The 20,706-nt window shown below is 44.1% G+C and overlaps 1 protein-coding gene across 1 annotated transcript in view; it reads right to left on the reverse strand.

Moving 5' to 3' along the window:
* The window catches only part of PPM1H (protein phosphatase, Mg2+/Mn2+ dependent 1H), a 241,547-nt gene that overhangs the window by 75,119 nt on the left and 145,722 nt on the right, over positions 1-20,706 (reverse strand). The window contains exon 5 of the mRNA XM_028110952.2: positions 8,813-8,897. Within this exon, the coding sequence (XP_027966753.1) occupies positions 8,813-8,897 (85 nt within the window). The remainder of the gene's footprint in view (positions 1-8,812; positions 8,898-20,706) is intronic.

Here is a 20,706-nt window from a genome sequence, read left to right on the forward strand (position 1 = left end):
CCCATCCCAGTGATAATCTCTGAGTTACAGAGTTACAGAGGGATTCAGCCATAACAGGAGGGGACAAGCCTGAAGAAGAGATGTCTTCTCGAACCTTCTAGGAAGCTTCTCATTAGAGCAGAGTGGATGAGTAACGTGAACCCATGTCTGTCTCACTCCAGAGCACATGGATCCAAGCTCCACCCTCCCAGGCTGCGGGACAGCTTTATGCACCTTGGCAAGGCAGGGCGAACATGGGGAGTGGAAGCAGGACCCAGACCTAGAGAGTGATATGTATGGAATGATGACGGGAGGAGACCGAGCACCAGGCTTCCTGCAGACAATGACACGGTGGGTCCTGAGGTTACTCAAAATCGCCTGCTGGGAAACACAAAATGCTAACTCCTTTTAATAAAATTTCCTTCTGCTGTCTTGTGGTCACCTTGCCAGGGAGTAGTGCCAGCTAACGAGAGGATTATCCCAGGTTTGGGGGTATCCATGCAAAGGAATGCATGAGACTAACACATGAGCTCCTGCATGCTAGGGATTCAAAGAACAACAGCAACAACAAAAAAGAGGTCCCTTTATTCAGAGTTCACATCCAAGTGGGGGAGATGGAGGAAGGTTTATGGGTGGAAATGGAGATATCCCCAGGGGTTAAGGGATAAAGAGTGGGGTACTCACTGGGTGGGTAAGAGGGAATCTGAAAAGCATCTGAAAAACTGGTCACGGAAGGCCTCTGGGGCCAGAGCAGCAAGAGGAGAGGTGAGGAAGTGTGAAGCAGCATGGTGAGTAGAGGGGCCTTTGACGCTGCTCTTAGGAGAGAACAGAGAGGGGGCAGAAGGGTGCCTTTCTGGGGGACCTGTCTAGCCACTTCACCGTGGGCTCCTGCAGAGCCCCAAAGAAGGCCCCTCCTGCAAAGGGTAATAACCAGTTAAATAAAGTGAAAGTATTTTTTATAAAAAAAAAAACTTTTCGACCAAGTATAATATACACTCAGTAAAGTTACTGTATCATACGTGTGTGTGTCCATGTATTTTCACAAATTGAACACATTCATGTAATCGGCATCTAGTTCAAGAAACAACACACTGGCAGCAGCACCTGGGGTCAGGAGCCCATCCAATTATTGCTCTCCCAGTGGAAGCACTATCCCAACCTGTGGGTTGGTTCTGCCTCTTTGTACACTTACTATGGAATCCTGTAGCTGCCCCCGGTGCTGTGCTAAGGCTGTGTGATTTATCCACGCTGTTGCATATAGGTAAAACGTGTTCATCCTCAGTACTGCAAGGCATTCCAGCCTGTGACTCTGACTGACAATTGTCATATGCATTCCACTTTCTGGGGACATGTGGACAGTTTCCAGTCTGGGCTATTACACCCCACTCCGCTGTGCACATTCTAGGCTTTGGTGAACTTTTGTGCACACCCCAGGTAGGTGCGTACCTTGGAGTAAAACTGCTGGGTCAGACCCTTTTTCAAAGTAGTCGTTCCAATTTCCACTCCCATCAGTAGAATATGGAAAGTAAAAATACTCACATGTTCAATGAGAGGGCAGATTCCATAATAGGAAAGAGTTGGCAAAGTCCTCTTACTAGAAAACTTTTATAGGAGCTAATTTTTTAAATGTTCAGACCTCTCAGTATTTGAAAGGAAGCTATTAAGATGAGGATTTTCAGGGTTTAACACAAATCTTAAAAAAAAAATTGAGTAATCTCTCCTCTTTCTTGCCCTTAGGAAGAGAAAAACCTTGTCAGATTATATGAGGGGAGGATTGGAAGCCTTACATTTCAAGATAATTTACCGTGATAGAAAGTCTAAGGTCACGTATGAAATGAAATTAATAACATCAGCCAAGCCACACTGATGGTCATGCTAATGGTCAAATGAGATGGCTCTTCCAGAGCCAAGGCTGGCTGCCTGATTTACAGTGCAGAAATAGAATATTTTGGTTTGGGTTAAACCAAAATGAAGGGAAAACGTTAAATGGCTGAGATCTAAATATGTATGTGTTGGAGTCTTTCATAAAGAATTCTCTGTCTTAATTTATCCTTAAAAATCTCAAAGTAGGGGCGCCTGGGTGGCTCAGTCGTTAAGTGTCTGCCTTCGGCTCAGGTCATGATCCCAGGGTGCTGGGATCAAGTCCATGTTGGGCTCCCTGCTCGGCAGACAGCCTGCTTCTCCCTCTCCCACTCCCCCCGCTTGTGTTCCCTCTCGCTGTCTCTCTCTCCGTCAAATAAAAAAATCTTAAAAAAAAAAAAAAATCTCAAAGTAACAAGAACCAAGCTTATGTATATAAGCCATTATGAAATTGAATATTGATAAAATTCCGCCTGGCTACATGGATGTCAAGAAAGATTCGCATTTAAATTTCTACATGGGACTGTACTGATGAACCAGAGAAAAGCATGCCCCTAAAATAACTCTAAAGTTGTATAATTTATAGCTTACGCTAAAGGAGCCACATGGAAACTGGTATGCAAATGGATATATTAAACAAAATTGCCTAGATTTGTCAACTCTACAACAGTTTAATGTATAGAATAAGGGGTAAAAAGTATTCATTTACATAAAACATATAAAGTTTCCATATTCATACGCTTAATGCTTTTTTCCTCCCAAGTAAAAATCTGGGAAAGGAATTCATCTGAAGAGAGAACAACTCATGTCAGCAAAAAGAATGTGCCTGCATATCTTCAATCCCTTTGCATATGTAAATGGAATTTATAAATTTTATAAAAGGCCACAGAAGTAGTCCCAAAGGCAGTATGGCCATACAAAAGTTCTTCATATACAGTCAGATGTGAAACAAAGAGATTTTATTTTGTCTCTGATCTAGGCACTGCTGTAAGCACACTATATTAACTCATTAGTCCTCATACCAGTCATGGGAGGGTCCTGTAATTACCCGATTTCACCGATGGAGCAACTGGAGCAGAGAAAACTTTTTATACACAGCTAACTTTTGTCCTGGTAAACCTCAGTGAATGCTGGCTACCTCTTTCAGATCATATTTTAACATTTTTAAAGGATGCACAACACTATCTTGCTTCTTTACACTCAGATCAATTTTTAAGGGACCGTATGGACAGATGGCTCTGGCTTTATGTGCCCAACTTTTTCTTCAGAATGTTGCAAAGGACAGGGGTTTTAGAGAGTCTAAGGATTCTATGTGTGTAGCAACTGTGCAGAAAGACTGTGCTTTTTTAAGAATAAAAGTAGTTAGGGATACATTCTCGTGGTTATTTTGTTTAGCTGTGTGGAATTCCTTTTCTTAGGTTTGCACAGTGGGTTAAGAATACCTCAACACCAAGCCTCTGACTCCTCCCAACCTGGAATAAACAAAACATCCATTTACATTCATTTTCAAAATCGAGGCTCCGGGGGCACCTGGGTGGCTCAGTCGGTTGGGCGTCTGCCTTCAGTTCAGGTCATGATCCAGGGGTCCTGGGATCGAGTCCCGCATTGGACTCCCCTGCTCAGCAGGAAGCCTGCTTCTCCCTCTGACCCTCCCCCTGCTTGTGCTCTCTCTCTCTGTCAAATAAATAAATAAAATCTTAAAAAAAAAAAAAAAATCGAGGCTCTGGAAGTGGCGAGGTTCACTTACAAGGGCTAATGTCTTCAGAGTCTTTCCTGAAGCAAGCAGCGCTCCCAGGGCTGCCAAATAGAAGCTCTGCCTCTAAAACTCTGGGCGGTGCCATTTTGGGCTCTAAAAATCTCCTGGCTCCTCTGTGACACCTGTGTAATCAATTGAACCTATAGTACATATGAAAAAGGCCAACCATTTTTTACCTGCCATATTTTCATTAGAAATTCTGAAACTCGGGGCGCCTGGGTGGCTCAGTAGGTTAAGCGTCTGCCTTCAGCTCAGGTCATGATCCCAGGGTCCTGGGATCGAGCCCCACATCGGGCTCCCTGCTCGGTGGGAAGCCTGCTTCTCCCTCTCCCACTCCCCCTGCTTGTGTTCCCTCTCTCACTCTCTCTCTGTCAAATAAATAAATAAAATCTTTAAAAAAAAAAAAATTCTGAAACTCACATGCAGTTTTGCAAGAAAGGGTTAAAGGGGAAGAAACAAAGAGGTTGGATTGGAGTGGATTTTTCCATGACTCAGTCATCAAGCAAAGCAGAGTGGCGGTGAAACTGCCGCCCTATGACTAAAGGCCTCCTGGGCTGAACCTGCTCTCAAGACTAAATGCGACATGGGGGTGGTGGGTCAGTCACTTTTACTCACTAGCACACTTGACCCTCCCAAATTATAGTATCCTGTTTTAAAAGCAGGTTCGGAGTTAAGGAATATACTTTTCGGGAGATCACTCTTGAGCATGAAAAATCCCAAAAAGCCAAGAGGCACAACACTGTCCACCTTGAAACCTTTCCAAACCCAGTACCAGGGAAACAGCATGCAAACAGAATCAGACTTGGCGGGGAAGGCTGGGGGAGGGGGGTAGTTCCAAGGACACCACAAGAAATCACCTCAGCTAATGTTGCACTTGTACGTATCAAATGAGTATTTGAAACCCACTTTCATCTCTTCTGTACATTGCCCTTGATGAAAAACAGCTGCAGACTTGGATTATCTACAAGGACAGAAGTGCATTATTTGAAGGTTTGATGATACCAGCACATCTTAATGTAATCAAATCAGAGTTTATAAATATGTCTAGGCAGAATGGAGGGGAAGCCATCACTCTCACACCTCGGGCTGCAGAGGTCCCCCTGAGGGAGATCCATTTCTGGCTGTCACCTGAAGCAAAGGTGGGGGTGGTTTGCTGGAGGCCACGCATCAAAGCAGTAAATTCCGTCGAGACACAACCATGACCAGACTGCTTTCCCTCCTATCTGTGCCCTGACTCCATCCAAACATTCCGTTTAGCTTGGTAGACCTCCTTAAATATTTTATTTCAATCATCCTGGAAACATTAAAAAAAAAAAAGAAGGCACAGCAACAGAAGAGCGAGGCTTACTCATGACTGCAGGACAGCAACTCTCCCTGGCTGAGGGGCAGAAGTTTACAGCCCCTGACCCCTTCATCACACACCTGCCACATTCCATGTGAACAAGTCAAACCCTCAAGCCTGCCTGATTAATCACCCTGCCCAAGAATCTATGGAACAAAGTTCACATTACCGGAGAGCAGCATGAAGGGCCCTTCCGAGGTCAGGATGCAAGACCAAACAAAATTAACATGCCTGCCACATCCATCCTCTTGTAATCTGCTTCCAGTTCTGTAATCCCCAAATGTCCAGACTGTACATACCAAGAACATTCCTCTTCGATGTGGATCAAAACGGTTCACATACAGAGAACTCTGAATCTTCCCCACCTCCAAGAAAACCATTAACCATTTCTACACATCAAACTGCAGACACATGCTCAAGTCAAGTCTCTGGGGACCTAGAAGTTTTAATGATTCTATCAAAACGTTTCTTCACACATCATAAAAAGAAAATTTAATTTGACCTAAGAGTAAAGAGTACACATCGTTAACTTTCCAGTGATGTACTAACTCGTTTAGATCATGTAAAGGATACTACAATCTGCACTGCACTAAAGTGTTTCATAATTAGTTCAAGGGAACTGATCTTCCAAACAAAATGAACTGGTAGGATTAGAGGCACTTAAAATTATAAGATATATATACTGTATTTTATATTACCATGGGATTACTTTTCATTTTGATTTCCAAACCTATAGTTCTGGGTATCTCAAGGGAGGTCTCCTACACATTTTACCTAGGAGAGATTCAGAGACATTGTGTGAGGGACTTGGGATCACATAGCTCATGCCTAGGCTGGGCTGGGCTGAGAGAAGTCATCACACTACTGTTTTCCTCTCATAACTGATATTATTTTTAACACTTTATGCTATAAACCTCCTAATTCTCTCAAATACTTTACCACAAAGGCTTCACCACAAGGTTATTTTATACTATAAATTCCCTCATTCTCTCAAAATTTCACTCAAAAAAAACCCTTCACCACAAAGATTTGCATCATAGATCATGTGACTATTACTGGATTTGTTCAATTCAAAGCATACATTTCTAGACTCCTGACAGAATAGGAAGTTGGACAACCAGGATATTTTATGTTCTGGTCATTTACACTCCTGTTGTCTGGGAAAAATAGTTATAAACCAGAGAAACATACATGATTTAGGAGTAAGGATTAAAAAGAATGGGGACAGCTTTCTTACCTTTTAGAAATTCAACAATTAGGCTCAGTTCTGTGGGTTAAGAGTGTACACACTGATTGTTTAAGAGTGACACAAAAATAGACATTAATCTTAGGAACATAAGGAGTGATTCTTAAATTAAAAATAAGGAAAAAGAATCATTGTGGTTTGCAGGCCAGTAGGATTTGAAGTGGCAAGACTGATTCATCAAACAATAATCAAATGAGTACTCTGTGCACAAAAGAATTCTGCATGTAATGTTCACTTAATCTTTATACCTGTCTTCTAAGGCTTTCTATGTACGTTACTGGTGATGAAGCTGGGGATCAGTGAAGGGCCTTGTTGAAATCACAGTTACATGACAAAGCTGAGATCAGAAGCAATACACATCTCATTGTAACCATCGAGAAATATACCACCAATACTTAGGAATCTGATAAATGTCAGCATTCCCATCCCTCCTTAAAAGTTAATATTTTGAACTCTCTGTACCATTCTTGTAACATGAAAATGTGAAAGTATTTCAAAGCAAAAAAAAGTCAACCTGCTGTTTCCCATTGGCTAGAGCAGGAAAACAGGACACCGTTCTCATGAAAGGGCAAGGAGGTGATGAAGAGAGGGTGTAGTCAAGGCTTGGCAAGGCAAAAGGGCTGTGAGAGGTTTCAGGGGAAGGAGGAGGGGAGAGGACTGTGTGGTAATGATCCAGATGTCAATACAAGTATTGGTTCTTTCTTTCACTGAGTCAACGAATCCCGGTTCAGTATGTCCTCCATGCTGGGTACAACATGAAGTGACTAAGGCAAGAAGCCTGCCCTCCGGGACTCAGTTGGGAAGGAGAAAGAGAGATGGCAACCAGCAATACAATAGCATCGGCTCAGAGCTATGCCACAGACTTCTGTGGGGCACTTCCACCCACCCCTGGGAGAGGGAGGGGATGCTTCCTAGAGGATGTGATGTTTATGCTGGGGTCTCAAAGCATGAAGAGCAGTTTCCCTGGGGAAGGACCACCTAAGCAGAGCATATGTCCAAAGGCATGCAGGTCAGGGAGATCAAGGTGTGCCCTAGAAAAGGAAGGTGGTTCTCTGCCTACAGCCTGAGATGCATGGTGGCATTGGTAGGGGCAGCAGAGAAACGATGCAGGAGAGGTGGATGGGGACCATGATTCTGGGTATGCCGAGGGTGGCCTGCATTCTGTACACTATGAGGAGCCAAAAGGATTTGAGGCAGAGGAGTGACACAGTTCATGATCAGATCACTTGGGTGGCTTTGTGGAAGATGGATTGGAGAGAGCTAGACAGGTGACAAGGAGGTCAGCTGTTATGAACTCCACTCAGAAGGACCTCACAGGCTGAAGGTCCTTGGTGACCCCTAGTCTAGCTTCCCACTGTGTAAGTGACAAACCGAGGTCTGGAAAGGTTAAGTGACTTGCACAAGGTTACCCAGCCCGCAAGTCACAGAGTTGGGACGGGAATGAGGATCTTCTGCGGCTGCTGCAGGATCCCTTCCCCCTGCCTAGACTGCCAAAGAGAATGAGAGCTCTCAAGCCTGGCCTTCCCAGGAGTGGCCACAAGTTTATTCACTGAAAAACACAACAGAAAGGTCAGAGAACAACAGTTGGTAAAAAAGCGAAAAATATGTTTTTACATTGGGCTTGGATTCCCACTATCATTATGTACCAGAGCAACACAGCTTAGATATTGAGTAAAACAAACTAATCAGACAAGGGAATTAAGGGAAAGTGCACAGCCACTTCCTAAATCGGCCAAAGTAATCAGACTTGGACTGTTCACACACGTGAAATTCCAAGACATGAGCGAAATCCTTTTTGAGTAGCCTGGATCAATTTTTTTCTTAAGAGCAGAGGATCACTACTTCAGCCGTGTTGTCTAAAAAGAAAGCCAGTTGGCAAGAAAATACTTCATCCATAGAACTACTATTCATGCTGTCAGTACCCAAAGATGCCCAAAGTAACTTCGCATGATTGCCACTGTCACTGAACTGAGATCCAAAGTCAAATGCCCTAGCCCTGGAATTTGAGGACAGGGAAGTGCCTTCTTTTCAGGAAAACTCAAATACCAAGGTGAAGCAAAAATGCTCAAGATCTGAAAAACTAAATAGCCCTCCTATAGCCTACTCAGAATTTCACTCCAAAGAGGGTGCTCTACACGGAGAACTTATTTTCAGAATAAAAACAGATTTTCTGACACCTGCATCTTTCCCAAAGGGCCCTTGAGACTTCCTATCTGCATGTGAAATGGTGGGGTGTCAGAGGATCTTGGGGCTGCTGTCCTCCTCAGGGCTGAGCCCCCATTTTGAGTTCAAGTGCGTAGCAGGCCAAGGAAGAAAGGTAACTGTGTTATCCAACACCCCATTTCATACTGTACATACCAAACCATTAAAAGCAACAGAGCACATTGTGTCTTCGATTGGTTACAGATGGAAGAAAAACAGCCACAGTAATAAATTCACGGAGGTGGAGTGTGTCGTCACACACGGAGCCAGGATGTGTGATCCAGAAGGTGTGTGTGGGGGAGTTAATACCATATGTCGTTTGACTGCCGTGGGCCTGCTCCCATGTCAATAGCAACACGTTCCTCCAAAACAGCTCCGACACCATCCCTGATGCCACGGCGCTCTGCCAAACCAACATGACTCTTACCAGGTACTGAAGTCGCTGGCGCTCAGTCTCAGGGGTAAATTCTGAAGACATGGGGATGATTTCTCCATTTCTGATGATTATGGCCCTGAAATGGTAAAAAATCGTATTGTCAGTAGCCAACCCCATAAGTACCTCAATTCTATGACAACTCCACAGCTTGGTTCACAGCACACATGAGGGGTGTGTGGGTGGCTCAGTCAGCTAAGCATCCGACTCTTGATTCCGGTTCAGGTTGTGATCTCAGGGTTGTGAGATCAAGCCCTGCATCAGGCTCTGAGCAGAGTCTGCTTGAGATTCTCCCTCTCCCCCAACTCGCATGCACTTGCGCTCTCTCTCTCCCTCTCAATAAATAAATAAATAAAATCATAAAAAAAAAAAAAGAACACACATGAAATGCCCAAGGGACACCTTTTCCTGCATGGCAACATTCACTGCTACCAACTGTGGATCCCTCACCATATTATAGGTATCTTTACTTTAAGAACATTACAATCTGGTTAGCTTACATTTACTTTTTCTGCTAGCTGGAACCAAACCTTAACAGCCAGCACCAACCATCCTTTGGCACATAATAGATGCTCAATGAATAAATGGATGAATAACTGAACGATGGAAATTGAGGCTTACTCTAGACTAGTGCTCTTCAAAAGAACTTTCTATGATAATGGAAATACGTTAATCTCTGTAATCTAATATGGCAGCCACTAGCCACATGTGGGTAATGAGCATCTAAATTATGGTTAGTGCAGCTGAGAAAGTGAATTTTTTATCTTACTTAATTTTAATTCATTTAAGTTTAAGAAGTCATGAGTGGCTAGTGTTTAATGCAGTAGACAGTACAGCTCCAGATCCCTGTTACTCCAAGTGTCTGTGGGCCAGGAGCACTGACCTTGCCTGGGATCTTATTAGAAATGCAGATTCTCAGGTTCCACCCCAGACTTACTGTATCAGAATCTTCATTGTAATATGATCCCCAGGTGCTTCATAGGCACATTAAAATCTAAGAAGCCTGACTTTGACTCCTGAGTTTCTAGGGTAGTATCTTGGGTCCAGGAAAAGATGTTCTCATCTCATCCTGAAGCTTAGGAAATTCACACACTTCCAAAAATGTATCCAAAACCTACTGCTGCCTCAGGGATTTGCGAGAACAGAGCTCCCCAAAGGAGACATCTAAGGGAGAGGCCACGGTATCGATAACCATGGAGCAATGTTTCCTAGGCCTATTCCAGACGGAGCCTCCTGTTCCTAGATCTTCTTGTTCTGAAGTGGTTCCTAACAGCCACTTTCCAGCTATCAATCGGTGAAGTGGCTTGCAAATTGCATTCTATATGAACCCAACAATTCCCAGGTACCAGGGAGCAGGAGGCCTGGAATCCCACACACTTCTCTGTGAAGAGCCCCAAGTACAGGAAGTGCCTTCCATGAGCTCAGCTCTGGATGGATGTGTCACTGACTCTAGGGTCAGCTGCATTCTTTGTGCCAAGAGGCCCCAGGCACCCCACTCTCCCCCCCAAGAGGTGGTATCCAACTCAGAAGCAATCCCTATAAATGGCTGCAGCTGTCCCAACCTCTCCCCCAACCCCTCACCACCTGTGCCCAGTTGTTGCTGTCATAGGGACCAGTGGGAAGGCAGGTAAGGGAGGGTATGACACCAAACATCACACGGGGCTTTAGAGAATTAACGGTTCTAAAAGAAAACCAGTGGAAGCTATGAAAAAAATGGAAAATTTTAGGGGAGCTGACTGGGAAGAAGATGTAATATTCGTATTTTTTTTATTATGATGCCAAAAATAGGACAAATTAAAGTTTCTTCTTATAAATCCAGAGTCACTTGTAAAAGGCACCCCCCCCACCCAAGAAAGGTAATATCCACCATTCACAAATCAGTGTGTTCATTCAAATGGTCTCCATCCTAATTAATGAGCTAAGGCTAACTCCCTGCATAAGGGAATGGGAGTTTTGATAGAGGATGGAGAGACTTGGAGAGCTTCAAAGGAAGCTCTAGGTTAGAGCCTTATTTCAAAGTAGCATGAAGGGCCCTGAGAACCAGGGGGATAAGATCAAAAGTCATTAGGCAATAAATTCCAAAGGCAACCTTCTCTTTCAAAACTTTGCTTACAGCTAGTTTTCACTCTCTTTCTTCCCCTCTTCTACATGGTCCCTGAATTGCAGCTTCTAGGCTCCAACCAGAAAAGTTGGCTCTCTGGGAAGGAAGTAAAAGATAATGAGTCGAAAGGAAGGTAGAGAGGACAGAAGACAGTGTCAGAGACCACAGAGGAGGGTGTGTGGGGAGAAGCCAACACTGAGCCATCAGGCCGTGGAAGCTCCTCTTGTAGAACCTACATTCGAGGTCAGTGACCTTGTTTGCTCTTATATTCCAAATGCGTCGCCTGTCACACAGTAGGAACCCCGTAACTATTTGTGGAATACGAGAATAAATGAGAGAACTCAGGAGAGGTTTTTTCCCTTGAATTCGAGGCAGGAAGACAGAGGCAGCAGATGCTCACATGCATGAGTAAAGTAAGGTTGACTTCAGAGCCAAGAGGGGTCTTCACCTAGAAATGTACCTGCTCCCTCTGCTATCCTGTTCTGTTCTCTTCCTGACCAGGGTGCGTCCGTCCATCACTCCCCACACAGGCCTTCCCTATATTAGTTATTCCCTCTCTGCACCTCTGGCTCTGCCCACAGGCCCATAGTTCAAACCTATGCTCAAAGCACTTTCAGTTGGGGTGCCTGGGTGGTTCAGTCGGTCAAGCGTTAAGCGTCTGCCTTTGGCTCAGGTCATGGGCCTGGGGTCCCAGGGTCCTGGGATTGAGCCCCTGCTCAGCGGGGAGTCTGCTTCTCCCTCTACCCCTCACCCCCGACTCGTGCACTCTCTCTCTCATTCTCTCTCTCTCAAATAAAGAAAATTATTTTCAAAAAACCATACTTTCAGTTTACAATCAAACAAAACAACAAAAACTGATACTCTCCTAATCCAAAACCCACCTTTTAGGGCCTGTTTTCTTTTCTCTCCGATTAAGATAATAATCCACATTTAAGGGCTGTACTTCCCTACCTCCCACTGATCCTTTAAACAGAGGTAAACTCATTCTTGCCCCTCTCTCTATCCAACTGCTCTCAGAATCACCCAATGGCCTCTTTGTTGCTTATATCCACTCGATATGACCTCATTCTTAATCTGCTTGGCAGCATTTGACAGTCTCTCCTGATCCTGGCTTCTAGGATACACCTCCTCCTGGATTCCCTATGTCCCTGGAGGCCCCCTTCTCAGACTCCTCTATGTCTCCTCTGGTATTATGGGCTACCATTTTGTCTCTACTCCTCTTCTTGGGCAATCTCATTTCCTAACTCCCTAACCCCCAAGATTAGGTTTAACAGCCTCTCCCACATGCTCTCTGAGCCTGGTACTTCTAATACAGAGCACATCACATTTTGTTACCGATGACTTAACAAGCTGGCCTGTGAGCTCCTAAGGCAAGAACCATGGCCGTCTTAACTCAACACTGTAGCCTCGCTACTGTACACAGGGCCAAGCTATGATAAGCAGGACTGGGTACTTAACTTCCAGGGTCCAGTGCAAAATAAAAATGCACGGCCTCTTGTTTAAAAATTAATGAGAGGGGCGCCTGGGTGACTCAGTCGTTAGGCGTCTGTCTTCGGCTCAGGTCACGATCCCAGGGTCCTGGGATCGAGCCCCACACTGGGCTCCCCGATCCGCAGGAAGCCTGCCTCTCCCTCTCCCACACCCCCTGCTTGTGTTCCCTCTCTCACTGTGTCTCTCTCTGTCAAATCAATAAAATCTTAAATAAATAAATAAATAAATAAATAAAAATTAATGAGAATTTTAAAATGGTGACAACAGAGCATTAAACCCAATGTGGGGCCCTCCCTAGAGTGAGGCCTGTGTGAACCACAGGTCGCACATCCGTGAAGCTGGCCCAGAACGACTCCCTTAACATTCACCAAACGAGGAAATGGCTTCAACAACCGCATGCGCCATGACTCCGAATATCCTTGGCAGCCCTGTATCTCTGCTGTGCTCCAGCCTGGAGCAGACAACCGCCAACAGGTATCTCCACTTGAGTAATCACCATCATCTCATCTCAAACATTCAGCATGTTTCAGACTTAACTGGTAATCCTACCCCATCCCACCCGCAGCTCTGTCCTTCAGCGTTCTCCATCTCAGGAAAAGCACTCCTTCCCACCTAGTCGCCTATCCCACACCAGGGAGCACTCTCAGACTGCTCCCGTTCCTCACCTTACCATCCCAACAGGCACCACACCAGGTAGATTTCACCTCCTTTCCTTGACTCCCACCATTAGTGCCTTGGCTCCAGGCCCTATCAGAGTTTGTCCACATGACTCAGGAACTCTCTCTGCTCCCACTTCTGCCCTCCTCTGACCCCGTACATGGTCACCACGGTGATTTTAAAGCATGATTCTCACCAAGTCATATCCCCTCCTGTAAAGCTCCCTCATGGCTCCCCAGCACTTCTAAAATCATTATCTGCATTTTGCCTGTTTAAGCCTCACTCTTGTTATTTCTTACACATCTACCTCACCCTTCCTCTGGACAAGCTATTCCTCTTGAGAGTCCATCAACCCTGGAGAACGCCTTCTCTTGCCCTCCTGCTTTACCTCCAAGGCCCCTTCTCTGTGCTACCATGGTGTCGTACGCCACAGCCCTTACCAATCCTCACCATGACGGCTGCTCCCATGGCTTCTCTAACTACCTGAGCCCATTTTCTGGCCAGAGCCCGAGTCCTTGTCTCTGAATCTCCAGCACACAATGCCTGGCCTGTGACAGACACACAGTGACTGCTGATGGATAAATGACTATGTGGATAAAGAATGAGTGAGCTACACTTGGGTGGATCAACAGATGTATCCAGAGCAGAGGCCTTGAATAAAATTTCTCCTAGTAACAGCATTATTGTCTGTAATTGTCTAACTGTATAGAGTCTGGACCTTTAAACATCCATATGCCTTTTCATTGGTTTTACAAAAAGACAATGCACGTAAAAGGATGTCATTCTGGCTAGGTCATTACCAAAAAAGTGACTTGAGAGATAAGGGCAAACGAGGCAGAACCCTTGGCCTTAGTGAGCAAGAGAGAGGGAACACAGCCACTATGTTTACTCTGTTTTTGTAAATTTCAAATTCACATACAGTGAGGTATCAGCCTTCAATTCCAATATTCACTGCTGGGCTAACCTTAGCTAATTACTTTCTTAAATAGATCTTTATATCAAATCCATCCATGTACAGAACATTCTTCATTTCTGTTTGAACTACCAAGTTCTTCCTTTATGAGACACCCATGGATTAAAGATGACAGCATGTTTGGCAGTCAGACTTTCCAGTCCCTAAATCATGATGCCTTTTCCTATGTGCTTCCTGGCTTCCTTTTGATCTTTTGCTCTTTCATTCCTCTGATCTTGGGATCAATTGTGTCAGAGTGCTGGTCTCCAATCTGGAGCAGGGCAGTGAGAGGGAATGGGTTTCAAAGGGAATAGTGTGTGTGTGAAGGCTGACAAATCTCGCACTAAACAACCAATAAACTAGAGAAATGCTTTAAAGCTACATTCTGTTATCATAGGATTCTTGGATACTTCATATCTTCTACTTCATTATTTTATGAGCTGTTTTTCCTAAGGAAAACTATTTAAAACAAAACCAAAAAAAGCTGTGGCAGCAGTAAGAATCAAGGAGAATTAGGCATATGCCCTGACCTTTCTTCTGGGCCCTCAGATCCGGACCTATAGATAGGACTACGGTCAGATTTTGGATGACATCCCATTTCCTTACTCAGAGATTGGCCAAAGATTAAGTGAAGAGGTTTCTAGGGTTGGGATAATTTAATCAACAGGCAACCACTTCCTACCTGGTATCTTTTACCATACAGAGGGTGGTTCCTAAGTGTATTCCCCAAAGTTAAGGCTAGCCTTTCATGCACAGAGACTGAAACTGAAATTTACACGCTTTCATTTCCTGTCCAGCATGAGATGGAGCCCTATTTGTAACATGGTGAAAGGTAAGGTCTAATGTGTTCTTTTTTTTTTTTTTAAAGATTTTATTTATTTATTTGACAGAGAGAGACAGTGAGAGCAGGAACACAAGCAGGGGGAGTGGGAGAGGGAGAAGCAGGCTTCCCGCTGAGCAGGGAGCCCGATGTGGCATTCGATCCCAGGACCCTGGGATCATGACCTGAGCCGAAGGCGGACGCTTAACAACTGAGCCACCCAGGCGCCAAGGTCTAATGTGTTCTTAGCAGTCAACTGCAAGGATGGGAGAAGAGAAGGTAAAGCAAAGACATTAAGAGTTTTTTAAATGTTCTCCCACCCCCCCCAACACTAGCCTCATGAGAGGATAAAAGCAATTTATTGCTAATTGATGAGAATTTTGAGTTCAGAGAACAATTTCTTGAAAACCTGGCTATTTCTATCCTCTAATGTCACAATTTGGAGTCAAAAGGACCAACATTTTGTTCCCCAAGTTAGTCAAATCATTAACTGGTCAAGAGAAAAATAAGGGGTCAAATGAGATGCTCATTTCAAATATTCACTCGATTTTACAACTTCTGTTAAGGGGATCACACCAACTCCTGTGAAATCCCACCTCAGAGAAGTATTGACACTCTCCAAGAGGCATCTGACAAACAAGCAAAGGGAAAAAAAAATGGGTAAAAGATATGATTAGGCAACTGACAGAAGGGAAAATGCAAATGTTCAATAAACACATGAAAATCTCACTAGTCCAGGAAAATGCAAATTAAAGTAAAAATAACATATAACTTTTGCTCATCAGATTGGCAAACGTTTGTTGAAAAAATTAACAAATGGGCAGTAGTTCTTATAGGGTGAGAGGAAAAAGCCATTCTCATAATTAATGGGAATGTAAACAGTTATACCTTTTAAATCTATTATAATGACAGGTCAGTCATCCTACTTTAGGGACTATATCCTAGAAAAATAGAAGACTCAGTACATAGGATATACAGATAAGAATTCATCCTTGACATTATTTGTCACGGCAAAGACTGAAACAATGTCTATCAATGTCTATCAAAAGGGGAAATACTGAATGGGTTGGTGTGTAATCCGTAAGATATTACTATACAGGCATTAAGAACAAAAAAAGAATTAAGTATGTCTGGTGACCTGGAGGTATCCATGATATACTGTTAAGTGAGAAAAGCAAGTTTCATAGTATGTGGCATAATCCCATTTCTGTAAAAACAGAAACTATCCACAGATACCCCATATATGAGGATTCTGATCCCGGCCAAAACCCGGTGTGCTCCTTCGGGAGCCACCCCCCCAGCCCCCGGCAGTTACAAAGGCGGCACCAGGCAGGCCCCTCCAAGGAAGCCACCCTCCCCACCAGACTGGGTGCCCAGCCCATGCACTGCAGTCTCGGCAGGGAGCCCCCGGCAGGGAGCGGCAAATAAGGGCTCTGCGCACCCCCCTTCTCCAGCAGCCTCATTTATGCACAAATCTGCCTTCCCAGCCCCAGCAGCTCCGCAGCTCTGTGGGAATCCTGGCTCCAGCACTTTTCTCCATTATCATTCATACTTTTCCACTTAGATTCCTTCCCCTTCTTCCCCCTCCCCCCACCATACCACCCCCTGGTTTAAAAGGCTGAGGCCTTTTGTCCAGAGCTCCTCAGCAGTGAGAAGATACCCTGTGGTCTGCTTCCCATGCCAACTGACCCTCGCCTGCCCAGGTGCCCTTCAGGGGGGAAAATGGAACACAGGGGAGCTGGGACTTTTCTTTTTCTTTGCCTCTTGCCTGCAGGATCACAGGAAGTAAATAAAGCTTGACTGCTACCTTCAGTTTGGCTCATTGCCTTCACTGGACCACCATGACACCTGGCTTTTTTTTTTTATCCTTGACAGGATAAATATGTTTGATTGAGCAGGGAGAAAGGTATGGAAGTGGGAGTTAATTTTTCTTCCCTATCTTTTTGTTATTTGACTGCTACCAGGAATGTATGTTCCTTTTGATTGCCCAGATTTGGCCAGATATTCCTAGAAGACCTAAAGTCCTACAAAGTGCAGGTTCATCTTTGTTCCTCTACCAATCTTTGTAAATCCTGTATGCCCCAAGCACTAGTCCACAGAACTTTACCCAGTGGCACAATCACACGCCAGAGGTCATCAGTCAGAGGTCAGATGCGATAGCAGAGGGATCCCCCCGCAGCTGTGTCATAAGCCACTAACTGAGAAACCAGTGGCTGGATTTTGTTATAAAAATACAAACTGGTTAAGCCCCAAAATGTCTTTGTTGTAAGACATTTTACAATGTCATTTAAAAATGACACTGTTTTAAGAAGAAGATGACATTTGGAGAATCACAGGGCAAATGTAGGAAAACTTTTGTCAGCGCTCCCTTTCTATAACCCTCAGGAAGCCTAGAAGCACTGGCTCCACCAGGCACATGCCTAGGCAGATGACCTCTCAGCCCTTCCGCCTCCTCAAGGTAAATCCTTTGGCCTCAAAACCAAACAAAATCCCCAAATTCACAGTTACGTAACTTTGCAAATAGATGCCATACAGACATGGTATGAGGACAACTAATAAGTATGTAATTGTCCACCTCAAGAGAAGGCTTTCTCCAAGTGGCACAAAGAGTGGGAAAAATGGATATACACATATAGATTTATATTTATAAATATAGACTTTATATATACATACCCACATGTAAGTACACATACATGTACACACACACACACACCCCTCCAAGTTTAACACTGGTACACTCTGCAGAGCAGAAATGGAAAAGAAATACAAAATTGCCAAGCTGCTGCGCTTAAAAAGCAGGTAATGGTGTCCAGCAGTCCAGCTTCCATGGAATGAGAGATATGAAAAGTCTTCTAAGCAAAACAAAAGTGAGGGATCAAGCTCACTCCTGAAGTCAGAACTGAAACTAAGGTGCTTCATCTTGCCATCCCTTGATTTCTTCTTCTGTCTGAGGCATGGGAACAGCCGGCCAGCAAAGAAAGTGCTTTGAGGCTCACGTTTGAAAGAGTCCCACACAGAACTTCATTCCAATTTCTCATTGTTTAGAGGTCAGCCAGCCCGGCAGCCTGGAACCCACCCATGCGTGTCATTATGTGTGAACGTATGACGCACGAATACACAGGAGGAAGGTTTTGCACTATCAACCCTCTCTGGGTTGTGGTCAGTTCTGACAGTTTACCCAGGAGGTGATACTGTGAAAGAAACACTGCAGGGCAATGGCTAATTGCTGAACCCTCCCCCAGCTCCAAAAGTCCATGACATAGGAGGGATGCATGTATGTGCGCATTATCCATGGTGTCGAGGCCAGACGGTATGGCAGAAATGGAACTGCCCTGGGAATCAGAATCTGTAGGTGCCAGCCCCACCTCATGCCCGTCTTTGGCCCTGGGCTTTGGTGCTCTTGCCTAGAAAAAGGAGAGATGCGACCAGATCGTTTCCCAGGCATCTTTCAAGTCTGAATTTAAACGATTCTGAAAATAAGCCTCAGGTATGTCGGGTAGAGAAATAGGGACAAACTGGTACAGTGACTGCTTTTCTTCTCAGGAGGTGGCAACTGCCACAATTTAGATTCTAACAAATATAAACCAATACCGAAGTGCGAGGATGGGAGAAGTCACCCTTAGTGCATCTCTTAAATCATAAGGGACAAGGAGCCCATTATCGAGCAAGCCCCCCAATGTAATTTCACTGTTGTCACCAGTCCCCTTGGAACGCAGAGCTGCAAACAAAAGGCATCTTCCACACTGTTAAGAGTATTCATGGGATGCCCTGATTCCATTACACACTTTTTCAGCTGAAAGTGATTGGAAACGCAACATTAAACTGCACATTTCCAGAATGGAGGAGAAAATCTGATACAAGGTGACAAAGAGAAACCATTCGGAAAACCCTTTTTGACAATGTATATCAATTCCAAAGTACAGGGAGGAGGCATCCATTTTGTCAAAAAGCATCAGACCTTGTGAGTCCTGTTGGGATGCAGCAGAAGCGTCTGTCTCCTTCAAAGATATTAGAAATGTGTCGACGGAAAAGAAAGCAGGGCAGCTGATGGAACGAGCGGGGTTACCACCGTCAGAGGACAGCCAGGCTGTCCAGGCTAATTAGAGGTACTAGAAAATAGCTGAAGGGAAAAAAATAATCCCACAAGCCTGGAATTAGTTTGGGTGGTTTCTAGTCATTCCATTTTCAGAATGGATACTGAAGAAAAAGTTTGCAAATACGACAATTCACTTAACAGAGCCTCAAGCACACAGTTAAGTTTCCCAGCAAAAATATTCACACACACACACACACACACACACACACACACACACAAATCCGGAGGGAAAAAATACCAATCTTTAAGTAGCAGCACAAATAAGTGACCATTTGTACAGCCATAACTGAATCGGATGTTCCTTGTTTTTCTCACAACCAGCCCAGTCTGTATTCATACCACTCAGAATAATTTCTCAATGTCATAATTCTGCCACTTTCTACAAACATCTTGCTTTACCAGCAACATTCATGAAACCCAATGCACCGGCACAACATTTCCCAAAGTAATAAAAGCCTCACAGTCATTAAAGAAAATTTTTGAGGTGATTCTTTCTTAAAAAAAAAAAATGACAAGGGGTCCATCTACAAATGAACAGTGGGGTTATTTGTTCTACTTAAAAAAAAAAAAACTATAATCCACATTTCATAAAGTTCATCCAATTAAAGTGTGCTATTCAGTGGTTTTTAGTAAATCACAAGGTTGTTCAACCATCACAACTATATAATTCCAGAACATTTTCGTCACATCAGAAAGAACCCCTCACCCTACCAGTATCCATTAGCAGTCATTCCCCCTGCCCCCATCTCCCCTCAGCCCCTGGCAACCACTGATCTACTCAGCTTCTATGGATTTGCCTATTCTGTCTGGATAGATCATATAAATGAGATCATATAATATATGGCCTTTTGTGCCCAATTTCTTTCACTTAACATAATGTTTACAAGGCTCATCCTTGTTGTAGCATGCATCAGTACTTTATTCCTTTTTATGGCTAAATGAATACTCCACTGTAGAGACAGACCACATTTTGTTTATCCATGTTCATCAGGTGATGGACATTTGGGTGGTTTCCACTCTGGCTATGGTGTTTAGCACTGCTACGAACGTTCATTTACAAGTTTTTGTGTGATTATGCTTTTAATTCTCTTGGCTATACGCCTAGGAGTGGAATTGCTGAGTCACATGGTAACTCTGTTTAAATTTTTTGAGGAAGTGCCAATTGGTTTTCCAAAGTGGCTGCACCATTTTCCATTGCCACTGGTGGGTTTTAAAATTTTCTCTTCAAGTACCACAGAGTTTAAACTAAATTTCTGAAAATCCCACGGTCATTTCTCATTTTACAGTTTTAAAAGCGCTTCGCTGGAAAGTTTTGCCTGTATGCTTAGATTTCAGTGCACACATTGAACACTTGAAGGTTCATTTTCCATTTGCATCAGAGGGTATAGATCTGGTTCTTCTCAAGTGCAGGGTCAATACCTATAATCCACAGCAACTCACAGCCCCCCAGCACAGATGCATACACACTTCTCAAGCCCCAAAATGAGCACATTTTTCTCTCCATAGCAAGTAGCTAGACTGGGTGAGGCCACCAAAGGCATTTATTTTTTTCCTCGACTGTAGTCATTTTGGGAGTAGAATGGATCCCCCTTCCTTTTTAAAAAATAAATGATGACTACAATAGCTCAGTGTTTGTGTGCCAAGGCAGGTAGGACATGCAGAGTCTAGGAAGCAAATTCTTCTTTACTAATGCTCTGCATTAGTCACACGCAGGTTAGAGTTGTGTCCAATTCTGACCTCTTCACTTTAAAAAGGCAATGCAATGGAGTAA

Source organism: Eumetopias jubatus, unplaced genomic scaffold, assembly GCF_037043125.1.
Source record: "Eumetopias jubatus isolate StellerSeaLion01/CBP00866 unplaced genomic scaffold, mEumJub1_p1.0 scaffold_8, whole genome shotgun sequence".
NCBI lineage: Eukaryota > Metazoa > Chordata > Mammalia > Carnivora > Otariidae > Eumetopias > Eumetopias jubatus.